The sequence below is a fragment of the Grampus griseus genome (assembly GCF_964374135.1).
Source record: "Grampus griseus genome assembly, chromosome: 2".
NCBI lineage: Eukaryota > Metazoa > Chordata > Mammalia > Artiodactyla > Delphinidae > Grampus > Grampus griseus.
Window position 1 is genome coordinate 173,265,165 of NC_139018.1, and position 21,441 is coordinate 173,286,605.

At 40.2% G+C, this 21,441-nt stretch overlaps 1 protein-coding gene across 3 annotated transcripts in view; it reads left to right on the forward strand.

Moving 5' to 3' along the window:
* EPC1 (enhancer of polycomb homolog 1) overlaps window positions 1-21,441 on the forward strand; it is a 95,200-nt gene that overhangs the window by 49,778 nt on the left and 23,981 nt on the right. For all 3 annotated transcript variants that reach the window (XM_082647687.1, XM_082647685.1, XM_082647686.1), the window contains exon 2: window positions 15,797-15,956. In XM_082647687.1, coding sequence (XP_082503813.1) covers window positions 15,797-15,956 — 160 coding nt within the window. The remainder of the gene's footprint in view (window positions 1-15,796; window positions 15,957-21,441) is intronic.

Genomic DNA, 21,441 nt, shown 5'->3' on the forward strand with positions numbered 1-21,441 from the left:
ACTGCTGAATCTCAAGCATTAAACAGCGTAAATAACTGTATCTGCATGAAGAGTCTGCAGACTTTCTGTGGACAGTCAGATAGTAAATATTTTAGGCTTTGCAGGCCTTACAGTCTCTGTCACAGCTCTTCTGCTGTTATGGAGCAAAGCAGCCGCGGGCAATATGTAAATGAGCACGTGCGGCTGTGTTCTAATAAAGTATTTGCAGAAACAGGTGGTGGGCCAGATTTGCCTAGCCGGCGACAGCTTGCCAAACCCTAGTCTGTATTATTGTCCGTACAAGGGAGACCTATTGCCAGAGATTTCATAGTCTTACATCGTAATACAGCCCTCCTTTTTAAAAATAAATTTAGTAAACTTACCTCACTGTGAGTTGAACAGTGGAGTCAGGAGGTTATATTTCTCCAAACGGATAAAGTCTGTTATTGTAGAAGAGAGTGTTTCCTGTACCACTGTTTAACTGCAACTTTATTTTAATGTTTGCCTTACTCTTTCTGTTTTTTGAATTTTATTTTATTTATTTTTCTATAGCAGGTTCTTATTAGTTAGCTGTTTTATACATATTAGCGTATACATGTCAATCCCAATCTCCCAGTTCATCCCACCACCACCCCTCAACCTTACTTTTTAATACTGAAAATTAAAGGCTTGGTCCCACCAAACATTTATATAAATCACACTAACAGTGGTCAGTACATAATTAGGAAATGTTGACTTCTATATTACTCATTTGGAAAATCATGGTGCATTTCAGCAAATGCAGAACCACTGAGGATGCTTCTGTAAAGAAACTGTTCAACGTTGTCTGTTACTGTCTGTGCGTTTTCCAAAATTATTTAATCACAGAACTCATAGAACAGCTAATTATGTCCCTAGAACTATATTCAGAAGACGGTATTCTGAGGCTCTCTGGTCTCACTGACTTAGGAGATCATGCAGTTACTTAGCAATTCTGGAAGAAGAATTTACATCTCTTGCTCTTGAGTATACAGTCTACTATTACCCCCCTCACCATTTCGTTCTGCTCTTAGCTTAAAGAAAACAACTATTACAGTTGACCCTTGAACAACATAGGTTTGCACTGTGCAGATCCACTTATACATGGATTTTTTTCTATAAAAACTACACCACTACAGGCCTTCCCTGGCGGTCCAGTTGTTACGACTCTGCGCTCCCATTGCAAGGGGCACGGGTTCGATCCCTGGTCAGAGAACTATGATCCCACATGCCGTGCCGAGTGGCCAAAAAAAGACTACACCACTACAGATCCGTGGTTGGTTGGATCCATGGATGCAGAACCGCAGATGCAGGGAGCCCACTGTAAAGTTATACTCAGATATTCGACTGACGGGGGGGCAGAGTCTATGCTCCTAGCCCCCGAGTTGTTCAAGGGTAGTCAGCTGTATTTGGAAATAATTTCAAACTTACAGAAAAGTTGCAAGAAAAAGAGGAGTTCACCCATATATACTGATTGTTACCATCGTGTCCCATTTGCTTTGTTTATGTTTTTCCATACACCCATTCTGTCATACATACACATGCACACGCATGTATTTTTTTTCCCAAACCATTTGAGATTAGTTGCCTATATCATGGCCCTTTACCCCTAAATATTTCAGCAAGTGTTTCATCTTTTATGATGTGGACATTTTTAAAGATTAGAGTCCCTTTGGTTTTTTTTGAATAGGGTGATCCCATTTTGGGTTTGTCTCATGTTTTCTCGGTTACATTCAGGTGTTGCATTACCAGCTAGCACATTATATAAATGATGTTATATTCTCATGGCATCACATTCAGAGGCACATATATCTCTCTGCCCCTCATTGGTAATGTCCTTTTTTTTTTTTGTGGTACGTGGGCCTCTCACTGTTGTGGCCTCTCCTGTTGCGGAGCACAGGCTGCGGACGCGCAGGCTCAGCGGCCATGGCTCACGGGCCCAGCCGCTCCGCGGCATGTGGGATCTTCCCGGACCGGGGCACGAACCTGCGTCCCCTGCATCGGCAGGCGGACTCTCAACCACTGCGCCACCAGGGAAGCCCCGGTAATGTTCATTTTGATCACCCAGTCAAGGTGTGGCCCAGTGTCTCCACTGTATCGTTGCTAGTTTTCCCTTGAATTCGTAAGTAATCTGTGGGAATCTACATCCTTTTGAGAGTCGATGTAGTAAAGTTGATAAGAGCTTATACTCAGGTCACAGCTGGGTTCGAGTCCAGCTAACTCTATGAACACAGGCAAGTTTATGATCTGTGAAATAGGGGAGGTAGTTGCCATCTCTTTGTCTGTCTGTCTATTTATGAGCTTTAAATGAAAAAATGAAATAGGAATGTGAAGCCCAGGCCTGGCGTGTAATAAATGCTTCGCAAGTGTCAGCTATTATTTTAGTTCTGGAAATACGAATTAGTAGGCATAGTAGTAAAGCCTACGGCTTTATAACCCAAAGCTAAAAAAGACTTCCCGAAGTCATTTCTTCCACGAAGATTAACATTTTATCCAAGATGAATGTGTTTTTAAAGTATCTTCTTACTGAGTTTGTTCTTTGTCTTGGTGTTCTTTCCTACCTGCTGTACCCTGTCCCTTCTGGTATGTGTGAGACAGGTAGTTAAGGGGTGAAACCACTGTCAGGAAATATTCTTTCTGGATTCAGAGTTGTTTGGTTTCCAGTTTCATAAAGATCTTAATTGAACAGACAATTTAAAAATCAGCTGTACCTGTTTTCTGTGTTACTACCACTGTGATAGTCTCCTGTAACTGTCGTCAAAGACTTTCTAAAAGAGGGGTAGACATGCTAGTAGAATTAGAAAGAAATGAGAGAGGTTTAGATGGACTTAAGACACAGGGAGCAGCCTCACATGTAGATATTATTAGAAGGTGCCACTAGGTGCTCCCTGTGGCTGGCGTATGAAGTTCAGGGTAGAAAGTGGTATGGTGGTGGACTGGCAGAATTAGCTAGAGCTCGACCATCAGGGACCCCATTTTGCCACGCCAGGATCGTAAAGGCAATAGAGAGCCAAGGATTAAGTGTGAGAGTATCGTGATCAGACTTTTTTTTTTGGCCATACCATGTGGCTTGCAGGATCTTAGTTCCCTGACCAGGGATCAAACGTGTGCCCCCTGCAGTGGAGTCTCAGAGTCTTAACCGCTGGACCGCCAGGGAATTCCCCATACTTTTTGAGGAAGACCACTGACGGTAGCTACAGAAGGGAAGTGGAGAGTAGTGTGATGCTAGAGGTGAGAAGGCTAGCTGCAGCCTGGATGTGACAGTGGGATGAGAAAGCACTGAATAATTTCTAGACATGAAGGAGAAGTTTATAAGATCTGGTGCCTGATTTGGAAATGGGGACGTAGGAAGCAAAAGGGAGCTGGAAAAATCAAGGCTTCTGACTGGGTGACTGGATGTACGATGGTGCGATTCACTGAAATTGATAAGACACAAGGAGGAACAGGTTTGGAGAGTCGGCAGATGGGGACGTTGATGTTAACACGAGATATGTCAGTGGAATATAGAGTAAGAGGTCTTTCTACATGTGCCTAACGTTCAACAGAAATCTGTGCTAGAGAGTAAGATTTTGAATTGTGTCATCAGCGTGCAAATGGTAGTTAAAGCCATGATAGTGGATGAAATTGCAAGAGTGAGTATGTGCAGGGCTAAGGACTAAGACTTGGTATAGCATTTGTTTGTATTAGCCTATAGAAACATGTTTAGTTTTCGATAAGTTTAAATTAGATGTTCAGTTTATTCAGTGCTGTTGCTTTAGGGTCTAACCCCCCAAAATGAGAAACATGTTTGTATTTTATTTGACTGCATGGGTTAAAAGGTATTAAATAACGGCAGATGACTAGCTCTCTGGGGTACATTGGAGGTGCAGAAATCCTCAGCATAAAGATTATAAACAGAAACAAGAGCTTTTTGAGCTGTTTTAACTTTAATTTTTAGGGAAACATTCTGATTAGATTGTAATTTTATGAGAGTAGAAAGAAACTAATTTCAGTCCCTTCCCTTTCACATTGCCAAACATCACACTGGGCAGGCAGACTCTTAATAAGCACAGCACTAACAGCCCACGTCCAAAGGGATGTCAGGGGTACAAATAAGGGACATGAGAAGGTGAGGATCAAAATTAAACTGAAGGGCTTCCCTGGTGGCGCAGTGGTTGAGAGTCCGCCTGCCGATGCAGGGGACACGGGTTCGTGCCCCGGTCCGGGAAGATCCCACATGCCGCGGAGCCGCTGCGCCAGTGAGCCATGGCCGCTGAGCCTGCGCGTCCGGAGCCTGTGCTCCGCAGCGGGAGAGGCCACAACAGTGAGAGGCCCGCATACCGCCAAAAAAAAAAAAAAAAAGTAAAAAAGTAAACTGAATTTTGCCTAGGGCTGCCTTTCCTGTGCTTCTTAGCAACTTTAAGTCCTGAATATAAGTACCAAATTGACAAATACTTCACACTGACGAGAAACAAGAAGACTGGACAGTTTTACCCATACCTTAGCAAAGGTCTTCCTTTACTGTTTTATAGTCTAGAAGTAAAATAATTTCAGAGTACTGAGCTTTAAGTGAGAGGAGTAGAGAGTAATAGAATCTTTTACCATTTATTTCTTGTAGAAAATATAAGTATCGAACTGCTCTTTTTCTTGCCAAGTAGTCTAATCTGTCTTCAGCTATTTTAAGTGTTTACCCCGAGTATTTTAAGCACAAAAGCAAAATGCGTTTGTCTTTTTTTATTTTTTGCTTTTATGAAATTTAATCGTATTTTCTTTCAAGGAAGTCCATTCCAAACCAGAACAGTTTGTGGACCTTAAATAACTGTTGTAGGGCTTCCCTGGTGGCTCAGTGGCTGAGAGTCCGCCTGCCGAGGCAGGGGACACGGGTTCGTGCCCCGGGCCGGGAAGATCCCACATGCCGCGGGGAGGCTGGGCCCGTGAGCCATGGCCGCTGAGCCTGCGCGTCCGGAGCCTGTGCTGTGCAGCGGGAGAGGCCACAGCAGTGAGAGGCCCGCGTACCGCAAAAAAAAAAAAAAAAAAAAAATTGTTGTAGTTTCACTGGCACATTTGTTCAACAAACATTTATTGTATACTTGTATGTGTTAGGCACAATACTGGATCTGGGGTAGACAAAGCAAAAAAGAATTCCTATCCTTCGTGCATCTTACATTTTGGGGAGAAGAGACAGACGATGAACAAAACAATAAGTAAATTCAGTAGTCTGTGAGGAGGTAAGTGCTACCCAGCAAAATAAAGCAGGGTAGTGGGATAGAACAGGGTTGAGGGGGAGAGATTCCGTATTTTTTGCAACATTTTACTATGAAAAATTTCAAACGTACTGTGAGGTTGCAAGCATTTTATAGTGACCACCCATGTACCCCGTGGCTAGACTCCACCATTAACATTTCACTCTACTTTGCTTTATCACACATCTGTTCATCTCTGCATCCATCAATACTTCTTGTTTTGATGCATTTCTAAGTAAATTACAGACATCAGTGCATGTTTCCCTAAATACTTCAGCATACATATCATTAATTAGAGTTCAGCATTTATTTACTGTTTTTTTTTCTTCTGAGGTAAAATTTACATGCAAAGAAATTCACAAATACTTGGTGTATATTAGCTGGATTTTGACAAATTCGCCTACTTGTCTAACCCATCCCCCAACAAGATATGGAACTTTACTATCATCCCAGAAAATTCTTTCATTCCCATTCCAGTCAATCCTTGCCCCCAGGCCTCAGAAGCAGCTACTGTTTTTCTTTTTTCTTTCTTTTTTTTTTTTTTACCGTAGATTAATGTTGCTTGTTTTGAAACGTCACATAAATGGACTCAGAGTGTGGACTGTCTTGTGCAGAGCTATTTTCCCTCACCCCAGTGTTTTGGGGACTTGCCCGGGTCATGCCATGCGTAGGTGGTTTGTTCCGCTGTGTTGCTGGGTGGTCCTCCGTTGTGTCACCGAACCGCAGTTTGTGCACCAGTCCTGATGATGGACGTTCGGGCTGTTTCCACTTTGGGGCTATTACGAATAATAAAACCGTATGAACATTCTCATTCAGGTCCTTTTGTGGGCTTGCATCCTCATTTCTCCTAGGTAAATACCTAGGAGTGGGATTGCTGGGCCCTGTGCAACGTGTATGTCTGGTTTCATGAGATCCGCCGCCCCTTTTTCTCACTAACCGTGTCTGAGAGTTGGAGTTGTTCCTCATCCTCAGAGTTGTTCGGTGTGGTCAGCCTTCTCAGTTGTAGCCATTCTGGGGACCGTAGAGTGGAAGAGCTGATGAAGAATGCTCTGTCTGCAAAGGGGACTTTTGAACCAAGATTTGAAGAAAGTGAGGAAGCGCAAGCCATTCTGAGTTTGACAGAGAGCAAGGAATCTAGTATGACAAGAGCAGAATGGAAGTAAGGGTTGCCTGGGCACAACAAGGAAGGGGAATGTGCACATCCTGTTGGACCTTGTAAGCAGTTTTAAGAACTTTGGCTTTTATTCTGAGTGAGATGGGAAATAATTGGAATGTTCTAACGGAAGAATGGCATGGTCTGACTTGCATATTAACAGATTACTCTGATTATTGCATGAAGACAGACAGAAATGGAAGCAGGGAAACCAGTCAGAAGGCTGTCGTAATGAGCCAGGCAAGAGCTGGGTGTTCGGATGCAGAACCTGGGAGCCCTTGCTGGAGCACTGTTCCTGAATAGGCATGGCTGTCTGGTTCTCAGGAAAGTCGTCAGGAAGCAGCCGAGAAAGTGATTCGGCTCAGCCCTTCTGGTGTGGTGGCAGTGGAGTCTCGCCCTCCCTGCATAAATGAGCAGGGGTTCAGTAACTTCTTAGGTGGCTTTTTACAAATTAGTCCTCACTTATTTACCCATAAGAAATCTTATACAATATTGTTGCTTTCAATAACCTGTTTTTAATTCAGTAACCCAAAAGGTCTAAATGTGGTCTTAATTGTTGTTATGGCTGACCGTTAAGGCCATTATTTTCTTAAATAAATATACTTAATGAATAAGTTGATATAATTTAATCTTTGTTTAGGAATTTGCCCAGTATAACCTTGAATAACTCTTTCTGGTTTGGTAATATTTATTAGAACTTACTATAGAGCAGGTAGAAATACCTTTTTCATTTTTTTCATTCAATTTAGTCTTATCCTTATTTTTCTATAATGATATTTTTTAGAATACTGGGTACCTGCAATAAAGGAAAACATAGTTCTAGCTGCTAAGTAGATTACAAAGATAATCTTGTTTATCCCTCATCCTTAAAAGAATTGAGAGTCCCCCATACTACAAGAGAATACATCTTTTAAAGGAAAAGATATAAAGGTTAGTTAGACATAGCATCTAATCTTAAGGAGCTTAACATTTTGGAGATCAGTATGTAGGCAAATAAATGATTACAGCACGATTTCTTACGTAGAGAATGTAGTGCTGTAAAAGCACAGATAGGGGAAGCAGAGGGAAGATCGTTTTATTTTATTTTTTTTAATAGATCTTTATTGGAGTATAATTACTTCACAATGCTATGTTAGTTTCTGTTGGCAAAGTTAGTTTCTGTTGGCAAAGTTTCTATGGCAAAGCGAATTAGCCATATGCATACATATATCCCCGTATCCCCTCCCTCCCACCCTCCCTATGCCACCCCTCTAGGTCGACACAGAGCACCAAGCTGATCTCCCTGTGCTATGCAGCTGCTTCCCACCAGCCGACTATTTTACGTTCAGTAGTGTATATAGGTACATGCCACTCTCACTTCGCCCTCCAACCCCATGTCCTCAAGTCCATTTTCTGTGTCTGTCTCTTTATTCCTGTCCTGCCCCTAGGTTCTTCAGAACCTTTTTTTTTTAGATTCCATATATACGTGTTAGCATAGTGTATTTGTTTTTCTCTTTCTGACTTACTTCACTCTGTATGACAGTCTCTGGGTCCATCCACCTCACTACAAATAACTCAATTTCATTTCTTTTTATGGCTGAGTAATATTCCTTTGTATATATGTGCCACATCCTCTTTATTCATTCATCTGTCGATGGACACTTAGGTTGCTTCCATGTCCTGGCTATTGTAAAGAGAGCTGCAGTGAACATTGGGGTGCATGTGTCTTTTTTTTTTTTTACAAACCCACAATTTATTGTTATATTGTTGCTTTAAACAGTCACATGCATTTTAAGAAAAGGGAGACAATCTTTTATATTTACCCATAATTTGGTTCTTTGTTCTCTCCTGATAAATCTGTTTCCATCTGCTATTGTTTCCCTTCCATCTGAAGAACTTCCTTTAGCATTTCTTTTTTTTTTAAAATTAATTTATTTATTTTTGGCTGCATTGGGTCTTCATTGCTGCTCACGGGCTTTCTCTAGTAGCGGTGAGCAGGGGCTACTCTTCGTTGTGGTTCGCGGGCTTCTCATTGTGGTGGCTTCTCTTGTGGAGCACGGGCTCTAGGCACGCGGGCTTCAGTAGTTGTGGCGTGTGCATGTGTCTTTTTGAATTATGGTTTCCTCAGGGTATATGCTCAGTAGTGGAATTGCTGGGTCGTGCGGTAGTTCTATTTTTAGTTTTTTAAGGAACCTCCATACTGTTCTCCATAGTGGCTGTATCGGTTTACATTCCCACCAGCAGTGCAAGTGGGAATTGCACTGCAATTACATTCCCTCTTCTCCACACCCTCTCCAGCATTTATTGTTTGTAGATTTTCTGATAATGGCCTTATTGTGGTTTTGATGTGCATTCCTCTAACGATTAATGATGGTGATGGCAGAGGAGGCAAGAGCATACACGGGAGAAAAGACAGCCTCTTCCATAAGTGGGGCTGGGAAGCTGGACAGCTGCCTATAAAAGAATGAAACTAGAGCACTCCCTAACACCAGACACAAAAATAAACTCCAAATGGAGTAAAGACCTAAATGTAAGGCCAGACACTATCAAACTCTTAGAGGAAAACATAGGACAAACACTTTTTGACATAAACCACAGCAAGATCTTTTTTGACCCACCTCCTAGAGAAATGGGAATAAAAACAAAAATAAACAAATGGGACCTAATGAAACTTAAAAGCTTTTACACAGCAAAGGAAACTATAAAGAAGACAAAAAGAAAGATCATTTTAAACCAGACTTTGAAGAACAAGTGGGAATTTCCTTGGGAGTGGGGCTGGCGTATGGTCCATCTGTGTGAGCAAAGGCACACAACAGATGTTTAAGACACAGTACTGTCCCTTCAGATGGGTCTTATCTACCGATACCTAATGTCACTCTTAATCAATAAAAATGATATTTTCTGACTTCTCAAATTTGTGATATGCCCTGTTTATAACCAGTTAACCATTTTGCATTAATTACCAATGTTTTTATCAAAGAGACCATTACCACCTGAAAAGGCAGAAATTTTCTAGGGGTAAGCAAAAATAACAAAGGGGAAAGTAAAAGAAAAAACATTAAGTGCTGGAAAGAAAAGAGGGAAAGACGGGTAAGAAAAAAAAGAGATATGTATATAAAACAAATAATAAAAATAAGTAGCAGAGTGACTTGCTGGACTTAGGGTCTGAGGAGGAAGCTAAGATTCCTGCCTGGGTCTCTGTCTCTAAAGCCCACGCTCTTCCAGTGCGCCCGGTGGGCTGAAGTAACAAAAGTGAATATTTGGAGCCTGCAATTGCAGGGTTCATGGGGACACGAAAGTGCGCCTCTGAACTTTCCGAAGATCATCGTTCAGTCTTTTCTGATCCTCTTCTTTATTGTTCACGTTGCTATGTATAGAAAACATTATCATTACTTGCAGCGCAAGAGGCTTTTAAAGTAAATTGCCTAATCGTAAGTTACGATTCATCTGATTCCATTTTATGTAAGGTTGACTATCTTAAAATTCTTTAGATTATTTAATAGTATTTACTTTGTTCCCTGTAAGATCAGATTTGAGAGGGTATACCTTTGTTATTTTATGAAAAATGGGAATTGATCCTGGTGTTTTGATGATTAACTCTTAAATTGCACCTGAGCCTAGTTATTATAAATATTCTATGATATAAAGAAACTTTACCCTCCCAGGGTGTCAAGCTAGTAAGTGGTCTTCACACACAGCTACTTCCTTTTCTTAAAATAATCTTTTAACTCCTGTTCTAGCTTAAATGTCACTTGGCACTAGTGAAAGTGATACTGTCCTTGAAATCCCTTTCCTATTTATATTTCCCATTAACACATTGTTCTTTTCCTTCACAGCACTTATCACACTTTACAGTTTATTTTTAGGGCTGTTTTATTAGTGTCTGTCCTCCCTACTACAGTGTCAGGAACCGTGCTATTTTATTTACCATTGTGTTCCCAGGAGAGGCACATAGTGGGCAGTCAGTAAATATGGACTAAGTTAATTAATGAGAAGCTTAAGCCCAGCTGTTCTGCCCTGTATCTCCAGTTGTTGTCCTATACCAGCATTTCCCAAACTGCATTACAAAAGTTCTCCATGAGCTATTAATGGATACTTTCTGAAAAAATGATTCTGTGGTCATAGATTTGGAATGACTGAACCCTCTGTCATGAGCAACCACAGTTTACATTGCCGTGTTAAAAGCTTTCATTCCAAAAGTTTAAAAATCCAACGTTATTTTTTTTTTAACTGTCAAACTCATTATTGGACTACCTATTGATAATTTGAAATTAAGTATTCCAGTGAACACAGTTTGGGAACGCTGGGTTATTCAGTGCTGCAAGTAGATGTATTTAGAAGTTTCATTGACAGATATTATCTTCCAGGAACATCTGGCATTTTATATAATTGTAATTTAGGATCGGATCATCTTAGTTATTTAGTCAAGGCATTCAATAAGTAATTATTGAATTGAATTCATAGCTCATCTTATTCTAATTTATTTCATGTATTACTTGGCTTCACCATTTCACAGCTTCCTACTCAAAGCAAAAATTTCATTTTCACTTATAATTTAATGTTACTTTAATATAATTTAATGTTTTTTTCTTGGAAGTAGATGTATATAGTTTGGGGTTTTAAAAATACGTTCTTTACCTGGAAAGCTGCAAGTGTAATGTTTTACTCTGGAACTAAACCTGACTTAAATGGGAAGGGTTTTACTGAACTAAATAAATTGTGTCTTTCAGAAATTACCTTTGTTTTAGAAAATCATGTAGTGAGATGTACTCAAATATTTTTTGTCAAAAAGAATTACAAAGAATTTTAGAAAATAAGGGAAATAAAATTATAGAAGAGTATTTCAAAATTATATCACCAGGAGGTGATCTGTTAACTGGTGTACATACTTTGAAACTTGACACATATGTGTGCCTGCTTGCATCTGTGTGGTATGTGTGTGTGTGTACATACACAGATACCTACATACATATTCATTCAACAGATATTTAAGCACCATGCTTTGTACTCGGCACTGTTTTCGGGTGGTTATTTAGCAGTGAACAAAATAGACAAAAATCCCTGCCCTCACGATGCTTAGATTGCGGGGGGGAGGAAGGGGTGACAACAGTAAACAAACCAAGGATATGACATGTCAGAGGACTGTAAGAGCTTTGGAAAAATATAGCAGTGAGAAGAATAAAGGAGCATAGAGAGAAGGATTGTTACGTGTTCAGCTGCTTTTAGACTTTTTCCTATATTTGTGTGTGTTCAATTATGTCTTTTGCTTTTAAAAAAGATTAAATACAAATATCCTGAACATACAATTTTCAGATCTGTCTTTTTACTTAATAAATTGATGGGTTTTTCCATTTCATTAAATATTATTCTGAACCATTTAAAGGCTATGCATGTTCCATTTTCTAGAATATGGTCCGTTTTCTAGACAGCAGCCAGGCTGATCTTTAAAATCCTTCAGCCACTGTTGCTCTTAGTACAAGGACAAGTCCGTAACATGCCCCATGTCCCTGCATGATTTGACCCTGACCCCCTTTGCACTCTCACCCCCCTGTGCTGCAGCCACACCGGCACCTGTGTGTGGTCTCCTTCCCATCCTCGAGTCTTTGTACATACACAGGGCTACAGTAAATAGGAAGGTTTAAGGTTATAGTTACACACCAGTTGTTGAGGAGTGATTTTTAAGGCTTAGAAGAACATATTTGTTGTATATTGTACATATCTTGGCTCCTTATGTTCCTTATGAGGAAATTTTGTCGAATATTTTATAAAACAAGAAAACACATGGAAGATTTTTTTAAAGCAGTATTTACTATAATATTGATAAAAAGTTTGATTTCATGATTCTAGGAAAATGGATATAAAGATAAGGAAGTCTTTCTACAGAATGCTGTTAACACTAGAAAGAATAGGAATGGTAACAAGCATATGGTAAATCTTCAGCTTCTCTAGTAATGAAAGGTACACATTTGCTACCATGTTTTAGGTAGGTAGTGTGTCTCAGCCATTTTATCTTAACCACAATCCCATATGGTAGGTACACAGTATACATTTATAGGTAATAAAACTTGCTGGTATGAATATCTTGTCCCGAGTCCCAAAGTCATGGAGCTAGTAAACCGTGGAGCCAACCTTCCAATCCAGAGCGCTCCCAATTACAAATCATGTTCTTAAGCACCACACTGCAGTGCCTGTAAAAAATCTAAAGCCCTTAGGGGTCCCATTTCACACCTGGAAAGTCATTTTCATTGTGGTCCATCTAGAGAAGTGAATGAAATAGCCAGGAAGTTTCTGAAAAAGAATCATGAGGAGTGGATTTAGTAAACTAGTCAGCACTAGATAATAAAATGTAGTCTGCGGCTGCACTTTGAAAAACACGTTAAATACTAGCAGAGGAGGCAGTTGAGCAGAGGAGGGCAAAAGAACTTGGAAGTACTCCCAAGTGCAAGTGGAATTCTGAGAAAGGCACATTTTTAGTCATTAAAATAGGGAATAGGTTTTTTTTTTTTTTTTTTTTTTTTTTGCGCTACGCGGGCCTCTCACTGTTGTGGTCTCTCCCGTTGCGGAGCACAGGATCCGGACACACAGGCCCAGCGGGCATGGCTCACGGGCCCAGCCGCTTCGCGGCATGTGGGATCTTCCCGGACCGGGGCACGAACCCGCGTCCCCTGCATCGGCAGGCGGACTCTCAACCACTGCGCCACCAGGGAAGCCCGGGAATAGGTGATTTTATGCATGACGTTCCTATACCCTTCGAGATGGCTTGCTGTCACTCCGTATACAAAAAAATAAACCGTCTCTCACATGTTCACCTACACAGAGAAATGCTAATGGATTAAGGACAAAATGCAAATGAAGAATAGTGTGCCTCGCTCCCCCGCTCCCTCCTTGAGTTTGATGTAAGTAGGGGGCATAGGTCACAGAAAATTTCTCTTGCTCTTTGAGGGTATCTGAGAGGAGAAGAGTACACCTGTGATTGATTTCCCCCCTGGGGCTCAGAAGCACCCTGTGTCAGAGGGCACAAGGGCCAGTACACACGCCCATAGGCTGTTCGGAGTCACCCCTCCCCCCCTCACACTTAGTTTCTACCAGCTCCCAGGAGCCACAAGGCAGCCTGAATCAAAGATAAGTTGAGTTATAAAAATGAAAGGTTTTGTTTACACACCCTAGTTTGTGACTATACGATTTATACCTGTTACTAAGGATGACAGAATCATAAAGGAAAAGGTTAATAAATTTGACTAATAGAACTTTCCTGCGTGGAAAAAATCCTCTAAACAAAATCAGAAGTCAAACTTCAGGAAAACAGTTGTCAGTTTTATTACATGGGGGCTAACTTCCTTAATATTGAAAAGGAAAATAATCCACATATTTAAACATCAATGAGAAAAAGAAAAGCAGCACTTTTGAAAATGAACAAACAGCAACACGTAAGGGAAGAAAAACTCATTGTAAAGAAATTAACCTAAAATAAAATGGGTCATTTTAAAATTGAAAAGAGATGTTAAGGAGTTACTGCAAGGAGTGGTAGGAATGTGTGCTGTAACTTCATATATCCTTTGAGCGCTTCCGTCTCTTGTCCTACAGATGCTTTCACGGGCTCACAAAGGTGTCTCATACATATAGTAGTACAGGATTGGTTTTTGCAGCGTTCAGGGAGAAGGATAGGCATTTAAGTTGCTTCCAGGGTTTTTTCCCTATCAGTTCGTGTCTGGTTAAATAAGTTACGGTACATCCACATAGTGGAATACAATGCAGCTGTTGCAAAAATGGTAGTGAAAGTATCAGTATGGAAGAATCTCCGAGGTATGTCAAGGGACCAAAGCCCTAGGGATAAAGCTCTGTATGTTGCGCAGCAGAATCCTAGGTGTGAATTGATACATACGTATATGTAACATTAACAGAGGCTACGTATGAAGACTGGAATTTTTTGTTTTCATACTGTTGGAATGTTTTTCATCCTTCAACTTGTATTTTATATACAGTATTTTAAAAACTAGCTTAAATTTAATGAAATGTTTATCAAAATTCAATGATGATGGGGTGGGTGAGAACAGATATTTCTGTGGCAGCTGGTGAAAATCTTTGTGTGGCACCTCAACCAAAGCTTATTTTGAGCACCTGTAACTGCCAAGCATTGTACTAAACATTTAATGCTCATTTAGCTTACTTAAATCTCCAACCATCCGTGGAAGATTCTATTTTTCTTTTCCTGGAGGAAACAGATTTAGAAGAATGAAGTGTCTTGCCAGGAGTCACAACCTCTGGAGCCTTTGCCTTCAATCCCTATACTTTACTACCGTTCAAAAAGGGCTCCAGAAATTCAGAAGAAAGGTTATTACTCGAAACACAGACCAGGTTTGAATCTGTGTCAGCTTCGTGAATGAAAAATGGAGACAATAATCTGTACCCTTCTTTGGAATGATCATATTAGTTGATTTGTATGACATTTATGAAACACTGTATGAATAAGCAATTAGAATCGATAAAATATTTTTTATACAAAGCCTGCTTTCGTCATACAGTACGTTTGAATGTTTTAACCCTCTTTTTAAAACAGTCTCATCTGTAGAATGCAAACTTCTTTTTTAAAAATAAATTTATGTATTATTTTTGGCTGCGGTGGGTCTTCGTTGCTGTGCACGGGCTTTCTCTAGTTGCAGCGAGCGGGAGCTACTCTTGGTTGCGGTGCGCAGGCTTCTCACTGCGGTGGCTTCTCTTGTTGCGGAGCGTGGGCTCTAGGCACGCGGGCTTCGGTAGTTGTGGCACGTGGGCTCAGTAGTTGTGGCTCGCGCGTTCTAGAGCGCAGGCTCAGTAGTCGTGCTGCACGGGCTTAGTTGGTCCGAGGCATGTGGGATCTTCCCGGACCAGGGCTCGAACCCGTGTCCCCTGCATTGGCGGGCGGATTCTTAACCACTGCACCACCAGGGAAGTCCCTATAAAATGCAAACTTTAATAACAGTTTTAGTCAGTTTTTGGAATCTTTTGTATAATTTAACTCTCAATTTCGGTGTAGTACCTTTTCTTAAATTGAGGAAATAGGGCTTCCCTGGTGGCGCAGTGGTTGAGAGTCCGCCTGCCGATGCAGGGGACGCAGGTTCGTGCCCCGGTCCGGGAAGATCCCACATGCCGCGGAGCGGCTGGGCCCGTGACCCATGGCCGCTGAGCCTGTGCGTCCGGAGCCTGTGCTCCGCAACGGGAGAGGCCGCAACAGTGAGAGGCCCGCGTACCACAAAAAAAAAAAAAAAAAAATTGAGGAAATATACAGTGTATCTGACAAAATCTTGTTTCTATTCAAAATGTTTTTACCACAACTGTATTGTTAGCATCCTTGCAAGGCTACTAAAATTCCTCTATTTTAAAAACAAATGAAAACCTCTTCATGAGGCTACATGTTCTGTTTGCTAGTTTTTTAATACGTAACTTACCTCTTTTTCCCTCTTTTTAGGAACACCATCTTCAGCGGGCTATCTCGGCACAGCAGGTGTATGGCGAGAAGAGGGACAACATGGTCATTCCAGTCCCGGAGGCAGAAAGCAACATCGCTTACTATGAGTCCATTTACCCCGGGGAGTTCAGGATGCCAAAGCAGCTCATTCACATACAGCGTAAGTAATTCCTCTTCTGGTAACTGTACTGTGCATTCTCTTCTTCTGTAACTCTCGGCAGGTTTTTATCAGTTCGGGGCCATTTTCAGTACCCACTTCGCTGACCAGAATCAGCTTGAGAGTTATTAGAGCCCATTTTCACCTTTTATAATTGTGCTTGAGCTCTCTGCCTGACAGAAAAGATAGCATTTTCATCCCAGATTTTTGGCTTCATCTCACTATGGGACCTTATGCTACTGTAGATGAGTAGGATAAAGAATATACCTTAGATGTAGAGATCATTTTCTTACTCTTCAGAAATAGTAATGTTAATTGCCTTAAAGAATTTCTTAATAGAAGTCAGAAGTCAGCAAACCTTTTCTGTAAGTATTTCAGGCTTTGCGGGTCATTCAGTCTCTGTCACAGCTATTTTACTCTGTGTTCCAATAAAACTGTATTGACTAAAACAGATGGCAACCCAGTATTGGCCTACGGGCTGTAGTCTGCCAACCCCGTCTGTGTTTCTACTAATATTTTTCGTTTTTTCTTTTTTGGCCGAGCTGCGCGGCTTGTGGGATCTTAGTTCCCTAACCAGGGATCGAACCCAGACCCTTGGCAGTGAAAGTGCTGAGTCCTTACCACCTGACTGCCAGAGAATTCCCCTAATTTTTATAAATATAGCATTTTTAATTGGTAACTTGTCTCACTTGGTACTGATAGGCTCTTCATTGGAAATGATCCTTTGATAGCTAATCACATTTGATGAAGAACAGCTGAGAGCTTGTAGACTTAGGCAAATATATTTCATTCACTCAGTCCCCACATAGTGGACAACTTAAACAGATAATTGAAAGGTTACTAAGGTAAAATTGCTACAGCTTTCATTGTGGTCTTGCTGACCTTTATGATCAAGAGGTTTTTCCAGGGGCCTGTTTCAACTTTTTCTCAGGACAATATAAATCTGTTTTGTTCTTATTGTTCTTTCTACGGACATAGAGAAACTAGCTTTAACCAGTTTCCAGCTTATTAACTACTTTTCTGACTCATTTAACCTCTCTCCAGATGATCTAGTTCCTGTCCTGGATTCTAAGCATTTTTTTTTTTAACTATTTCTTGAATATGAAAACTAAAAGTAGACATAATGCCTGTATTGACTCTTATCAGTTCTGTATTGGCGTTTGATAGTTTTAACTTGTAATGTTTTTTCATCTTTACCTCTGACTTGTACCTAATCTTCCTGACTTCCTTTAGAAAAAAAAGAAATTTTTCTAATTTATTAAAGGCTACTTTGAAGTGAACCAAACAAGCAGCATGTGTTTTCTTGCCCACTCACATGTTTAATAACATGTCAGACACAGACATTCTAAACAATTTTGACCAATATTAGGACCTAAAAATCAGTTCTCTGGAAAATCATGTCAGTGTGAAAGTACCAGAACTGATCCTTCCTCTACACGTGAACTAGAGCCACACTGCATTCCACAGCCACAGGCTGTATTATCTCACGAATACAGGCTTTTAGGTTGAAGCAGCACTGAGCAAGATAAAATTACATCAATCAATTTACATTATCATTACTATCAGAAAAAAAAATTTGAATGCATGTTTTACAAATAGTTGCTTATTGATGACCAAAATTCACAAACCACATTTTATTTGTAGCTCATGGATTAAATTGTGGTCAGAAGAGTCAAAAGGGACTGTATTTAAAAAGGAATTGACTTTGTTGACATTGTAATCAAATAATAGTAATAAAATGGGAGCAGAATTGTGAATTATTTTGGGAAAAATTTTTTTGCATCGGTACAAATTTGGAAAGATGTATTACATTGGAATGTTAATAAAGACAGCTAAATTAGTGTTAGCTGCCTTTGGATTTCTTTTAACATTTTGTCTTGGATGATTATAGATTCACAGAACATGTGAAGCCTTGTATAATCACCACCACAATTAAGATAATTGTACCATCACCCCAAGACTCCATCTTGTTGCTCCTTTAAATGCACCCCTAGCCCCGGCAACCACTAGTCTGTTCTCCATCTCTGTAATTATGTTTGTTGATGAAGGTAACATAGATGAAATCATGCAGTATATATCCTTTTGAGACTGACTTTTTCCTCTTAGCATAGCCTCCTTGACGTTCATCCAAGCTGTTGCATGTATCAGTAGTCCTTCTTTCCTCTTGCTGAGCAGTCTTCCGTGATCCATGTGCACTGCATGTTTCACTGCTCACCCACTGAAAGACATTTGGGTAGTTTCCAGATTTTAACTATTGATATTTCAAATAAAGCTGCTATGAGTGTTCATGTACAGATTTTTGAGTGAACATAAATTTTTATTTCTCTGGCTTAATTACCTTTAGAGTAGTTGCTGGGTCATACATTTTTAGTTTGACAAGAACGTCTACACTGTATCCCAGAGTGGAGGTACTGTTTTACATTATCATCAGCAGTGTATGTGTGATCCAGTTTCTCCTGTATCCTTGCCAGCATTTGAGGTTATCACTTTTTAATTTTAGCCATTCTAATAGGTGTGCAGTGATATCTCATTGTACTTTTTTTTTTTTTTTTTTTTGCGGTACGCGGGCCTCTCACTGTTGTGGCCTCTCCCGTTGTGGAGCACAGGCTCCGGACGCGCAGGCTCAGCAGCCATGGCTCATGGGCCCAGCCGCTCTGCAGCATGTGGGATCTTCCCGGACCAGGGCACGAACCCATGTCCCCTGCATCGGCAGGCGAACTCTCAACCACTGCGCCACCAGGGAAGCCCTCTCATTGTACTTTAAATTTGTGTTTCTCTAAATGGCTAACATGTTAAACGTCTTCTCATGTGTTTGCCATCTATATATCTTATTTGGTGAAATCATCGCACAGGTCTTTTGCCCATTTTCTAATTAGATTGTTTATTTTAATGTTGAGTTTTGAGGATTTTGTTTTGTTTATATATTCTAGACACACGCCTTTGTCATATGTGATCTGGAAATATTTTCTCCCAGTATATAATTTGTCTTTTCATTCTCTTAACAGATTTTCACAGAGCAGAAGTTTTTAATTTTGATGAGATCCATTTACCAATTTTCCTCTTACAGTTCATGATTTTGGTATCAACTCTAAGACTACTCTTTGTTTTGCCTGGGGTCCAAAGATTTTGTCGTATGACCTGTTCTGGAAGTTTCACAGTTTTACATTTTACATTTTTTTTTTATTTAATAAATTTATTTGTTTTTGGCTGCGTTGGGTCTTCGTTTAGTTGCAGCGAGTGGGGGCTACTCTTTGTCTAGTTGCAGCGAGCGGGGGCTACTCTTCGTTGCTGTGCGCAGGCTTCTCACTGCGGTGGCTTCTCTTGTTGCGGAGCACGGGCTCTAGGTGCGCGAGCTTCAGTAGTTGCGGCACGTGGGCTCAGTAGTTGTGGCTCGTGGGCTCTAGAGCACAGGCTCAGTAGTTGTGGCTCACGGGCTTAGTTGCTCCTCGGCATGTGGGATCTTCCCGGACCAGGGCTCGAACCCGTGTCCCCTGCATTGGCAGGCGGATTCTTAACCACTGCGCCACCAGGGAAGTCCCTTCCTTTTACGTTTAAGTATGTGATCAATTTTGAGTGTGAGGTTTAGGTCATGGTGTTCCCCCTGCCTCCATTCTGGGTATCTAATTGTTCCAGCACCATTTATTGAAAAAGTGATCCCTCCTCCATTGATTGCTTTTGCTTCTTGGCAAGAAATTAATTATGCATGTTGATGAGTCTCTATTTCTGGCTTCTGTTCATCCACTATTCCACTGATTTCTGTGTTTATCCCGAGACAGTACCACTGTCCTGATTACTGCAGCTCTATGATAATCCTTAACATCAGGGAGAGTACTTCCTCCTTTATTTTTCTCCTTCAAGATTGTTTTGGGTATTCTAGGGCTTTTCCCTGTAAATATTACAATAAGTTTGTATCTGCAAAGAAACCTGCTGAGGTTTTGATAGAAATTGCACTTAACCCTATAGATCATTGTAGGGAGAGCTGACATCTTTCCTGTGTTGAGTCTTCCAGCCCACGACCACTGTGTGACCCTCCAAGTATTTACGTCTTCTTTGATTTCTTTTATAAAGTTGAGACTTTTTAATTTTCATCATAGAGAGCCATGGTTTTTTAGTACTTCTTTTTAGATTTATACCTGTTTTCTTTGGAACATTTGAAAATGGTATTGTGCTTTTGATTTTGGTTTCCACTTTTTCATTGTATACAGAAATGCAGCTTAATTGTATGTTGAGCTTATGTCCTGTGGCCTTAACTGAAATTACATATTAGTTCTTGGAGATGTTTGCAGATTCTTTGGGATTTTCTGAATGGAAAATCATGTCGTAGTCTGCAAATAGAAATGGTTTTGTTTTTCCTTTCCAACCTGTATGTCTTTAATTGCTTTCTTGCCTTAGTATAGTGGTTAGAACTTGAATATGATTTTAAAATAAGAATGGTGAGAGCAGACATCCTTGCCTTGTTCCTGATCTTAGAGGGAAGGAATTTAGTCTTTCACCATTAAGTATTATGTCACCTGTAGGGTGGTTTCTTTTCGTAGTTGCTTCTATGAGATTGAGGAAGTTCCCCTGTATTCCTAGGGTACTGGGAGTTTGTATCATGACTGTTGAATTTGTCAAATGCTTTTTCTGCAATGACATTGCAGAATGACAATGCAAATGCTTTTTCTGCATTGACATTGACATTGATAAGGCCATGTGATTTTTTTTTTTTCCTTCTTTAGCCTTTGATATGATAGGTTGTATTGGTTGGTTTTCAAATATTGAACCAGCCTTGCATACCTGGAATAAATCCCACTTGGCTGTGGTGTATTATTTTTTTCATACATTGTTAGGTGCGATTTTATTGAGGAGTTTTGCATCTAAATTCATGAAAGATATTGGCCGGTAGTCTTTTGTGTTTGTGTGTGTGTGCTCTGCCTTGTCAGGTTTTGGTATCAGGGTAATACTGGCCTCATAAAACAAGTTGGGAAGTGTTTCCTCTTATTTTCTGGAAGAAATTGTGTAAAATTGATGTTAATTCTTTAAAAATTGGTATTGGCTTTTAGTATACTACAATACACAAGAAAAGGCTAGTTATACTGTAAATTTCTGCAAAGTTAAAATTGAATCTTGAATGCCAGGTGGTCTAAGAAGTTGCTTATGAAGGGTACATTGCCTTGAATTATGTATGTAGACCGGTTCATTTCAATTCTCATAATTTCTATTTTGTAAAACTCTTAAACTAATTTACACAAACTGCTCCTTGGAGTTTTAAAGATGATAATTAGTATTGCCTAAAAAAGTAATGATAAACACGTTTGAGAATTATTGCCTGTTATATTCTCCTTCCACCCCCAGAGTTACAATGCATATTACTTATAGGCTCTGGGAATCTCACAGTTAAAAAAGAAAGTTTCTTTTAACCCAGCATTTTCAAAATATATTCATTACATGTTATCTGTTAACATTTCATTGAACATTTATTTGGAAAATCTCAACGTTTTCCTTGTCT